A 12,731-nucleotide genomic window follows, 5' to 3' on the forward strand; every position below is an offset into this window, starting at 1 on the left:
AGTAACTCAACATCCTATAAAACTCCTGTTTTTGCTGACCGGTGGTTTAGTGGTGCATTCAGTTCAAACTGGGAAGTCTGAATTTCCAAGTTCGCAGTCACAAATTTCAACTGGAATGCCCCCTGACGTTGGATTCCTGACTCAGGAAGTCAAAAGTAACCTCGTCAACCCAGACCTCAGAATCCAAAATGGCTGCTCAGAGCATCAACAGTGAAAGTTGTCATAATATACTGTTTATTAATACCCCTTTCTTATTGGTGTCTCATTAAATCAGCACACACAGTACTGTCCAACTTTTATCAGGTGTATGGCATACTGCATTGCTTTCAACTGCTATTGTTAAGTGTAGCTCTCTTTATACAGACGTCCCACAATGCTGCTGTGATGAAGAGCCTTCATTATCCTACCTTTGCTTTTTTATTAAGAACCAAACAAAGATGGCATAGATAGCATGCTGACATTTCGGAAGCCAAAGAGGTGGGATGTGTAACAGCGTTGGCGTCTAGTGTGCCATATAACATATGGCTGGAGCAGCGTTTTCTAAACAACAATGATGGTTTAACATTGCAATAAAAATGATTCACCGTCCCTGTTATATGGTGGCTGATCTCGTCCTCTACTCGGAGGGTAAGGAGCTCCTGGTGCAGACATTTTCAGTTGCTGTTCTTATCTTGAGTTCACTGCTAACTGCTATTTGCTGCTTTTTATGTTGTCACACTCGTCCTGTGGGCTAACGCTTTTTACACAGATGTTGATTCAGCGCTGTACTATACCTCCGCAGCCCACTGCCAACTGTTGCATTGCTTCACTTTGTCAGTGTCTCGGCCAAAAAGCTGCACATGTACACACCGCAAAGACTACAGCCAATGGCCAACTAGCATGTACGTCCTGTGCCTGCGTGAGAGGAAATAACTCTCCATACCAGCTTGTGGCCATAGTCTGTAATCATCATTAACGAAAGGAAACCAGAAGACCGAAAGGATGGATTCAAGATGCAAGTTAGCACATTAACAACACAACCAGATGCTGAAAGAACAAATGATAATTACCATGCACCAGCGAACAATTAAGAACCGTTTCTGCTAATGAGCTCAGTGGCTAAAAAAACATACCTAATATAACGCGTTTATTCGATCTCCCGCCATCTTGACTTAATTAATTTGTTTGCTTTTCTCACTTTCATTTCTTTTCTCGAACACTGGACTGAACTGCCAATAAGAGTAATTTTAATCACTGAAGGGCTCTGCTGCCTCTGACGCTGATTCAAAAATGCTAACACGAGCCGACAAGGACTCGCTAGTGCCAACGGTCAGATTTACCTTTTATACAGTACAGCAAGGCAGAAAAACAGCGCTGCATTCCTGCCTTGAACAGACTGTCTTAAAGGGGCCAATGGTTGACTGTGGCTAACCTAGCTACAGCAAATCTTAGTTTTGCGACTTGTTGCTTTAGAATGTGATTACCTTGGGTGTGAGGTCATTCCCAGCTCCAACTATTGACTTCCGGGGTAAATGGAACGCAGTATGACGTCTTAGATGGACTCCATGGTATGTCAGTATACTGTGATGTCATTGATGAGTGTGATTAAAGCTGAAACAGAGCACACCTCTGACTAAACCAAGTCACTCTTAAATGCTGGCATTGTTCAGTTTTTAACTGATTTGCACTCATCTGTATTGTAAATGAAACAACTTTGTTTTCTTTGACTGAAGTGGCTGTGTAGGTGGATGAAATTCAGAGGTAACATAAAAGGTATCAAGCTGATGCACAGGCACAGTCCTTCAGGTGAACTGAAATTTCAACCCAGTAGAGGCTGATTACCCAAGTTTTCATCTGTTTTGATGAAGCTGTTCATTTGGAGTTGGGCCTTGTTGCATGTAAAGGTGAAGTTGAGGGCGGCAGCCTGTTGACTCTTCTCAGCTCCATCTTATAATCTCAGCTGGTTCGAAGTGTCTGGCCGCAGGCTGTAGCTGGCACTGTTTTATCCCGGAGCTATTCTGAGCCCTCATCAAATAGAAACAATATGCAGGTCTAATTTCTGCACAAAAGCCTGCTTCTTGGGATAAAATTTTATCCCCTACCAATACCTCTGTGAGTTATAAAGATATTCCGTTTCCTCAGGCATGAGGCGAAATGACAGGTTGCAGTAATAACAAGATTATAAAACTTTTTATTGATCCCCTCTGAAGATGAATTTATAAAGCAAATTCCACACATATCTCAGGTTCACATAATTTTTTTACGCAAAGTTATGGCACCATTACTTTCTATAATTTCACCAGAAAAAATATTTATGTGGCTGTGGCCATGGTTTTATTTATACAAATGATGAGGAAGTACGTGTCTTGAATAGACCCACTGTAAAATAGCAATTACACTATATCAACATTCCCCAAAACAGAATTAGCTGGGCCGGTATGATGTTTAAGCCAGTGATTTTGGGTGCAAGATAAAATATACATTCCACTGACGTATTGTCTGACACCAGTGTAAAACTCCGACGGGCAGAACAGTCAAGGAAGCACAATTGGTTTCCCCTTTGGAAGCAACACAGTGGTAAACAACTGATGGACAATATTAAACCCAAGGGGAGAAGCTGAGTATGACAAACAGATTTATGCATGGGTGAACTCCACCGCGCCAGAGCCATCAATTCTCCAACTTACTCAGTGCCTGGAGATGTTTCTTTAGCCTCCGTCTCACGGTGCCTGTCATTACATTTATCCCTGTTCTCTGCTAAGTGCTAATACATTTACATTTTTAGTGCTGCTCAGTAATAAAAGAGGTGGAATGAGTGGAGGCCTTTTAGCACTGCTAAAACAAACATCAATGAACTCATCTCACTGAGGAGTCTCCCCACCTCCAAACTCCCCTGACAGTCAATCCACCCACCCACAGCTTGGCCACTGCTCCACAGTGCAGGTCAACAGTGTTGCGGTTTGAGTCTCCTCAGTTTCACTCACAGTTCTCGCCCTCATTTCGAGGTTCACTCACAAGAGTCTGCCTCACATTGCAGGCTCCACATTAGTAATTTGTCCAGGCTGGATTCTCTGTGAACGCCACTTTAAAATGTGGAGGAAACATTTTGTAACCAACTGAAGTCACAGGTTAAGCACACAGGCACAGAATGGGAAAAGAGGGGTTGAGGTTGGTCTCTACCGTCTCAGTGGGCTGACATGCTAGTCTTTGCGTGGGGTCTAATTTTCAGATTACATAATATAAACAGTCTCACTCAAGAACTCACTCTGCTGCATTTAAGAAAACATGAGCCTGTAGACAGCCGTCGGGATATTTTCTTCACTTGTCGTATTTTGTTCAGATGAAACAAATCCACTGTCTTCATCAAAGTTGGGTTTCATCAGTAATGACAAACATGAGGGCAAAAATTATAAAAAGCAACTTTAGCAGAGACAAAAACCATCACATAAGGGACAAAATAAATAAATAAAGAGAGCTGTGCAGGATTTGATTACTAAACAAACCACGGATAAAAATAGCAAAGCATTTTTCAAACACAGCCCAGTCGGTATCTAAGTATTATCTACACGCTTGTGCCACATCTCATCTGATGCAACACTACAATACTGATCTTAGGTGAATGATCTCGAGAGGTATAACCAAGGCCGACCAGCCCTGATAAGATCCTCACCCTGCCAACTACTGAATAAGGTAATAACAAGCCTACTTTAAGACAAGTGGTTATTGGGTCGTTTGAAATAGAACAATTCACAGCTTTACAAAGCCCTTTCCTTGGATAGCTGGTAGGGCACATCAATATAGTTGAGGCATTTGGAACAATGACTTGATAAGACTACATACTGTGTATGACCGGTGAGCAGGAAAAGAGTACCAAAAATGTCATTTCATCATTTCTTAATCCATTTTGAATTGACTGCTGTGGCTCCTGTGCGTGAAAGAGGAACTCTACCTGCACCTATGCAAAGTCTGACCTTTCCACAGTGTATACATTCTTTGCTTGCATGTCACACGGAAAGAGCAGAAAGAAAAAAACAACATACACAGGCCATTACTAAGATGGTGAAGAAACAGTCAGCTGTGCATTTACACCTGGGGCACTGGCTGCTGCTTCCTGCAGTCAACTGTTCCGACACAGTTTCAGTTCCAGTTAGTCACATACAGTTCTTTCAGTGCAGTGAACAGCAGGTATTTTGGAATGGGAGACCAGAAGAAGAAGGCACAGAGGGGTGCTTCAGAAGTGTCCATGCGAAGGGAAATTGTGCATCTATACAGTTTACCAATAACACTGTGAACAGGATCTGGTACAGTACATCATGTGTAACAGTAGTCTATATCTGGGATTCCTCCTTCTCTATAGCCACGGTTGGTGCCATGTCCTGCATTAGCGACATGGTTGTCACCTTTGTACAGGCCAGTGCCATTGGAGGGGAATATGGTATGAATGATGTAATCCTCTCGTAGTGGTTTGGGCTGCATTGGCTGGCAAGCCGCCATAGGCGTCATCTGGAACCCCGGACTGCGGATCTCCAAGATGGTATTGTCCTTCTTGGTGCCTGACTCAATGTAATCATCATAGTTTTTGTTTTTTCGGGAGCTGCTGCGTGTGTAATGGTCACGGGAGCACAAATGCCCAGTCCTATGTCCATACCAACAGAAGATGCCAAAAATAAGAGCCAAAGATACAATGGCGGTTGCCCCACCAATAATCCCTGCCAGGGGCAGCACTGTCATCTGATGGGAGTCTTCATCCTCCTCCTCCTCCAGAGGGGTGAGGTCAGATGTTTCAGCTTTTGCACACACCAGAGCTTCATCAGAGTCAGCATCTCCAGAAATTCCTCCTTTACTTTCTGAACTGGCAGGGAGGGGCACCATGCAGATGATGTAGCTGGAGCGTGGTTGGAGGGAGGTAAGCAGGTACTCTCGACGGTCACCCCGCACAAGAGTTTCTGTGATTGAGCCCATGGCGTTCCCAGTACCCAGTCGGAGCCAGCTCAGCCTGAAGGAGGAGCTGGGCTGGGCCACGCTCCAGGTAACACGGACGCTGTTGTGAGAGAGCGGCTTCACGTTGAGGGCCAGACTCTTCCCCACACCGCTGCTGCTAAGAGTGTAGTCTAAGCCAGAGTCAGGAAGCCCCAGGCCTGGTCGCTTTGAGCGGAGGGTGAAGAGAGAGCCCTGTGGAGGAGTGTGAGTGGTAGAGCTATCGACTCCACCCCCACCCACTCTGTCTCTGGTCCCTGCTGTCCTCACCACCTCACACTCCTCCATCTCACTGGTCAGGTCTATCAAGGCCATGTCTCGCACCCTGTCAGGTCCATGGCAGGTGAGACCTCTGACAGTGATGGAGTTACCACGGGCATGCAGCCAGTCATACAGCCAGCGCAGGTTGCAACCACAGTGCCAAGGATTGCCTCGCACCAGCAGTTGTCCCAGGCTGTCCAGGTCTTTGAACAGTCCCCTCGGCAGGGTGGTCAGGTTATTTCCTGACAGGTCCAGCCTCAGCAGCCTGCGCATGCCATCCAAGGAACCACGTGGCATATGAGTCAGGGCGTTTTCCTGCAGAGACAGGCGCTGCAGATGGGCACTGGGCAGGTTGACAGGAGGGGTCTGGAGGGAGTTACGGACTAGGGACAACTCGGTTAAGTTGGAAAGGCGGGAGAATGTGTCATCAGCAATGCGCTGGTTTGCCAAAAGGTTCCCATCCAGGACAAGACATCTAAGTGAGGCGAGGCCTCGAAAGGCATGGGTTGGGATAGTGGAGATTCGGTTGTCATCCAGACGGAGTTCTTCCAGAGAGGCAGGCAGTCCTGAGGGGATACTGGACAGGTGGTTGCGTGAAAGGAAAAGTAGGCGCAACCGTGGGTTGTCAGCAAAGGCCTGGTCCTCAATGCTGACAGTGGAAATAGAATTGTCATCCAAGTGGAGCTTCTCTAGCAAAGGCATCCGAGCCAGTGCACTACGAGGAATAGTGCGTATGTTGTTGTCCTGCAAATGCAGTTCACGGACAGATGGTGGCAAGTGCATGGGGAATTCATCCAGTTCATTATCATAGAGGTAGACCACACGGACGGCAAGCTGGCGCTCCAAGGAGGTGGGCAAACCCGGGTTGTTTATCTGGTTGTTCTGAAGGTAAAGGACGGACGCCGAAGGGGGCAGTGAGGGGATGGAGCTCAGGCCACGATCATTACAGTAGATAAAGTCCTCATCGCACCTGCACACAGACGGGCATATCATGTCCCTGTCTCCAATGTACCCTTGTATCGTAGCTGTAGCAAACTGAAGCATGCCAGCACGTAGTGTCAAGCAAAGAAACAGCAGGAAGAGCCGAGCCCGCAGCTTAGCCACGCCTACGGGTGCCATTATGGTGAACATAAGCACTGTTTCTCTTTTCCAGGTCTGTTGTTAATCCTCAAATTGCTGCAGTGAGCTGGAATCCTGTGACCTCCACCCTGAGAGAGAAAGAGAAATATAGTCAGCACTGATGCACAAATGAATTCATTAATGTTCACAGGTGACAAGACAACTGAAGCCCTTTCCCCACTAAACGAAAAAAAACAAACACCCATTAACATCTGGCTTTTGTATTTAATGGAAAAGGTTCACTCCCCGGGGACAATTGACTCTGCAGTTGTCACGAGTATTTACTGACTCCACCTCTGATCAGCTTTGATTGGCAGTGATGGGAATACGACACCTGGGTGGACACGCTATTTTTAGCCTCTTTGCTGGCATGATGCAGTGATGGGCTGCCACATAACGCTGTCAGTCTCCATCCAAGCAGTGCTCAAATATCATTCGAAATTAGTCAGCACTGGGTTTGAGAGAGCGACTAAAATAAGAGATATATAAAGAGAAGTAACCACTGTAACATTTTCACTGGCCCCCATGCTGCTTTCAACTGTTTATTAACCTGTTTTTCGGCCAATCCGTGATGATGACCATGACACATATGACCAAAAGGCATACTTGTCTACTGCAGAGCTCACTGGTCTACTGGCAATGGGAAAAGCAGCCCATCGCCTATTTTTATCAGGTCATCCCATGTTTAAAAAAAATCCCGTACATGCATTAATTTTGGTGGGAAAGGAGTATAAGGTGATTTCGGTTAAAATTTTTCTGTTCAGCTTTACACTATACTTTCCTTTTCTTGTGTCTAAACAATACTTCATTTATGATATCTAAACAAAGACAGCTTGCACTCAATGACAAGATTGTTTTTTTCCACAATTAATACTCATATCATCAAGGAGATGTGCACACATGGCTGGATCTGTGAAGATTCCTCTCAGCCTCTCACAACATTCTGCCATCGATTCAAAGCCAGAAAAACTGAAAGATAACCGCACAGCCAACCATCATTATGTTGAATTAGCAACAGTAATCCAAGATTACAGACGAGACCAGACTTACTTTGTCCTGCACTGAATGTTCGAAGCAGAGTGAATATTTAGTATTAGGAAAAGCAACTCTGGAATTGACAAATCCAATCCTACAGTTAGAATTAAGCCTCACACATAAATATGAAGTCTTGAGAATATTCTCCACGTCTGAATTATTTAAGAGATCTTGAAAGGCTCTATAATTCCATTAGGAGTTGCCAGCAGATGGCTGCATTAGCCACTCAGAGCCTAAGATACTTTTCATTATCAAGACAGAACAACATGTTTTAGCTCAGAGCCATCGTCTTCAAGAGCTAAACTCTCCTCAGGCAGTCAAGATGGCACTGGGCACTACAAAACTTCATTAAAACTTCTACACACATCTTAATTCAGCTGTGAAGAAACAAAACAGTGGAACAAAAATATCAAGGGAAAGGTTTAATCTGCAGCAGGATGCTGATGATGTGACAACTAATTAACTATTTGCGATCAGTACCATTGTGCTGTGGGAGTCTGCATGAGCTGTACTCAGGACTTGATTGGCACCACGAGTTGCTGTTGTTATTGATTAAGCGCGAGATGTCATAACAGTAAGTACATTATTGACTACAGAGATTTGGAAACTGGTAAATTGCAACAGAGTGACAACTTGAGCCCATCGCAGTCTTCAATAACCAGAGCCATTAGTCAAGCCGTTAAGGCCCACACAGCAGCAAACATAGTCAGGCTGTAGTATTGATTTCCTCACAAATCCGAGGTGATCTGCCAGAGCCAGTCGGCTCTCATGCATATTACAGGATTCCCAGGAGTGTAAGTCAGACAGCATGATAATTAACCAAATGAATGACAACTCTGCTGGGAGTTGACTTTGCTGAATATATATTTGCAAACATTAATCTGTGCGTATTCATTGCCAAAATATTGAAAATGATGAGAGCAAACTTTGTTGACACGGCACTCATTTTCAAGTGTAATGAATCACCGTTTGAAAAAATAAACAACGCCAAACCCTCCAACAGTTGTTCAGCCGTGGCTGGTCGGGAATCATTTAATGGAAAAGTAATTACTGTCTGTCCTTTGTCAGTTCAAATGTTGTGTAAATTCTTCTTGCAAATGGAGGGTTGCATTTATCCTTCACTGAGAATTGATGTGAGCAGGATTTTATGACCATCTTATTCACCATTATGTTAGATTTGATTTGGACTTCAGGGTTCAACTATCAAACCTATCTGGAGACTTTTAAGTTGGCAGTATGCTTCTTTAGCAGTACTTGTCAGATGGATAAACAGCTTTGGAAACCCCTTAAATTCACATCTCTCTGACACAGGAATTTGGGGGGGCTGTCCGAAAAATTTCTGTAACTTTCTAAAACTCAGGGTGCTTTAACACTTGCCCTGTTTGGTTCAGTTCAATCGAATTCAACTTCCTCTTGCCCCTTAGGTGCGGATCGTTTGGGCAGGTGTGAACACAGCAATCACACTCGGGTGCGCACCAAAACAACCTGATCGAGACCTTCTTGAAGAGGTGGTCCCCGCCAGATTACAAATGAACTCGGTGCGGTTCATTCCGAACCAACTACAGTAACATTACACAGTAGCCTCTTCTACACTGCCAGATTTTCTGCGAATGTTGGGCTGTTTTGCCGGCAAGCTGCAAGCGTTTATTGGATTGGTGAGTTGATCCGAGGTGCCCAATTTTCCACCTCGTAGGGTAGTCATATTGACGGAACCCTTTTTAGTTTAAACAGACCGAGGCGGCCTTCAGCAATGGGAAGGGCTGTTGAAGACTTGTGGGAGGAGCTGTTGATGACGCCACACGTGCGACCCACTGGTGGTGGACTAACAGGAAACAGCTGCAGGAATGAGCAGCTAGTAGCAAGAGGGAAACACAAACCTGACAGACACAGTAAAGATGAGCAACTGGGGAGACAAGGAATTGCACGCCCTCCTTGTCCTCGCAAACGAAGAGGCCATTAACCGTCAAATGACGGGAACGGTGAAGGACGGGAATCGCCGAAGGACTGGCCAGCCACGGCTTCCCTCCCACGTCACTGGTTACGCCACACGCTGAGCTACACGCTTTGTTACTTGCTCACGCCCCCCATTGCCCCTAAAAAGGCGCATTCTGTATAACAAAAGTAGGTAGGCAGCATTTTGCCGTACTCCCCGATTTTGCTTTTAAACTGCCAATGCTGAAAAAAGACTGACTGGGCTTTCCTGCAAATTTGCACAATTCCCATCTAAAAAGGGCTATTGTTTGGGTTAAACATGCATGTTACAGTCCTGGAGGGTTATTAATGTGCACCTCCTCCTGTACTGCCTTAATATGCATATTTAGCACATCCAGTGCATCAAGACATTGTTTTCTAGTTGAAGTCTCGCCTTGTTTTCAAACTGTGTGCACACTCAGTCTCAGATTCACACCCACTTTGCTGCTGATTGAAAAGCTATGTGAAGGTGAGAAAGGAGCCAGGGTTTGAACTTCTCTCTTTCTTTGTTCATTCTTGGCACAACTGTTTCTGTCCCTTTTGATGTAAACAACCAAGTCAGACACTATGAACGCCTTCCAGGAGTGACTATCTATGTTATCATATCTCCATCCCCTCTGTGACAGCCTGCTTTTCAATCACCCTTTAACACTTGTCTCCTCACAGGACAGTGCATAGAGCCAAGCCTGCCAATAGAATTCTCCTGCTATTTCACTATCTGCGTGTTACTGTTTCCAAATCTCCATCACTACATGAAACTAGTTTCAAATAGCTAGACCCATCTCCACTTCGCTTTATCACTATGCATGAAACAACTACAACCTCCAAATAAGCAACCTAAACACTAAACATCTTTTTAGTGTTTTATGTGGTGTTTACTTTTGTAGAGATTTAGGGCTCACCTTTCCACCTGCAAATGTTCCATCAAAACAAGTTCACACTGTTTTGCAAGGGCACACTCGCTGAATCCTGAACTTAGTTCCACCCAAGGCATTTTTTCCCCTAAGTGCAGGATTTTGAAGGGTTCAGCTTTGCCCCTAAGAACTCTGCTCAGCCTTGCAGCCAATGTTCTCTAGAGGCCACTCATGGTATTGCAGTGAAAACATCAGAGACTTTAGACTTCACCCGGAAGCTAGAAACTTTTTTTAGCATGTGCATCAGGTGAGTATCTCCACTGGAATGAAAAGGTGCCATCCTGGCATGCAGTAGCTAAGTAAATTTAAAAATCTGTGGTTAAATTCAGGGATGACAGTTTCTTTAATTTTGCTTTTGATCAGCCAACCAGGGGTTGCGTTAACCAGATATTCTTGGTCATTGACCGTTTTTTTACAACAATGACCGGAAAATCTGAAGGCCGTCGGTCATTTGACCGGTTGCAATTACCACCCCTGCCCACTTGGCGGCAGAGTGCACAGTCAATGGTTTAAGTGACTGCCGTTTTCACACTGCAGTGAAAAAGTCATTCATCTGCTTCGTGTAGCGTTGTTAACATGATGGCCTGGACACACCAGATGCATTAGTGCCGTGGATGTCCTGTACTTGTTTTTTCACTTCAACAGGTCATTTTAAACATGGGTAAGGCCATATTTTAATAGTTTTTTTATAACGTAATAAGTTAATTACAATTTGTCATTGCATGTCCATGTATTGAGTGTGTTGGATTAACACTGAATGAATAGGGCATATTGTTCTGACCATTTTATTCATGTAGTCATGTCTGTAGGCTCGGTGACACAAAATTAAAATTGTAATGAAGTTATCAGGGTATTGAAAAATGTGTTCGATTATGCACTGTTGTGTTATTTTAAATTATAAACATGGTATTCCATCAGTGCATGCTGTTGTTATTTTATTTTGAAAATTGGCCAGATTCTCTCGTCTTTTCTGTGTCCGACTTCCTGTTTGGTACGATCCGCTCTATCCAGCTTGACAGAAGCGCTCGCGGCTCGCATTTAGATCAGACGCCGAACTGAAGCGCTGCGGTGTGTGGATGTCTGTTCATCTTTTCGTTCATGTCCTTATTAATGCACACTTTATAACTTGCTTGTTGGATTTATTAAAAACGAACGAATGAAAACTAAATGTCTTTGAATATCTTTATTATCATTTAAAAACGAAAATTAAAATGACCGGTAAAAATAGATTATGACCAGCTTTTTACGACCCTATTGGTCAAAATGACCGGCGATGAAAAAGTCTAGCGCAACCTCTGCGGCCAACACACATCTAGGCTACAGATCCCTTTTAGTGTTGTTAAAATTAAGCAGCTTGGTCACTAACTAGCTCCCACTACCGGGTGGTGCACAGTGCAGTAAACTGAAGAGCAGCAGAATTTACCCATAGACCAACATGTAACTGGTCAAAAACATCTCAGCAGTCAACCAAATTAAGTTTAACATTGACATCCCCAGCTCAGCAAGCATGGAGACATATCTGGCTATACAAAACTACTTGTCTCCTAACGTGGTCGGACAACATGTTCTACAAATTAACATGAAAACTAAAAGTTCTTCTCTAGCACAACCCGTCCCCTGCGCCTTGTAGTCATGACCATGAGATACTATTGCTAAGAAGTGTGTGAAGCCAAAACCAATCTCTTAATAAGGCCACTAAAAATATAAAAAAAATCTCATCATAAAACTGACAAGCATGGGAAGTGACAAATTCAGAAAACAATATCTGTAATGCAAGATGGCATTATACATAAGGAAATGGATGTCTTAGATTGAGGCTGGATAAATGCAATTTATGTTTTGGCAGCAGCAGAATGTGTCGCTTGATTGAACATCATTGTGTGTACCCTGCTTTACTCAGTCCTGCACAACAACACAGAGCGAACAGCCATTTTTAAAGCAGTGTGACATTTAAAAAAAAAAAAAAAAAAAAAAAAAAATCACATTTATGCCAAACTTTCTTTTAGTTCAGTTGTTCTCATCAGTGTAGTAAAAAAAAATAACACATTTGTGATTATAATTGCTCTTATATTCCTACATTTATAACCCTGACAGGGCAGATTATTATAGAAATCTAGCTGTAAACTTCTATCAATCCTGCCAACAATCTGCTCTCCCAGATGTTGTATTATTAATATATTTCTTCATTAGAAAGCAGACTTGGGACTTCAGAATAATAGCTTTGACAGAAAATAAATGCACAATAGCTCCATTATGAACAATGTCACAGCACAGTTACAACAATTTCAAAACACCTCTTGCCTCTACCACTTAGCCCTCCATTTTGTGTGTTCACATCTACTGGTGGGGGGGCTCGGTTATTGTTGGGACAGAGAGGTGGGGTGAAGTGTTGAGGCTACATGGCGCTTTAAGCGGAGGTTTTTAAGAGGCACACTCCAGTCCAAGTGTTATGAGTCATCATCCTCAAGATGGCTG

General features: G+C 43.8%; 1 protein-coding gene across 3 annotated transcripts in view; it reads right to left on the reverse strand.

Moving 5' to 3' along the window:
• Window positions 1–2,188: 2,188 nt before the first annotated feature.
• flrt1a (fibronectin leucine rich transmembrane protein 1a) overlaps window positions 2,189–12,731 on the reverse strand; it is a 73,273-nt gene continuing 62,730 nt past the window's right edge. For 2 of the 3 annotated variants that reach the window (XM_049592976.1, XM_049592977.1), the window contains exon 3: window positions 2,189–6,425. In XM_049592976.1, coding sequence (XP_049448933.1) covers window positions 4,291–6,348 — 2,058 coding nt within the window. In that variant the 5' untranslated portion in view covers window positions 6,349–6,425 and the 3' untranslated portion in view covers window positions 2,189–4,290. Of the gene's footprint in view, window positions 6,426–10,244; window positions 10,290–12,731 lie in introns of those variants that run through there. The other variant, XM_049592978.1, reaches the window with a different exon arrangement.

This window comes from Epinephelus fuscoguttatus, linkage group LG12 (assembly GCF_011397635.1).
Source record: "Epinephelus fuscoguttatus linkage group LG12, E.fuscoguttatus.final_Chr_v1".
In the NCBI taxonomy this organism is placed as follows: domain Eukaryota; kingdom Metazoa; phylum Chordata; class Actinopteri; order Perciformes; family Serranidae; genus Epinephelus; species Epinephelus fuscoguttatus.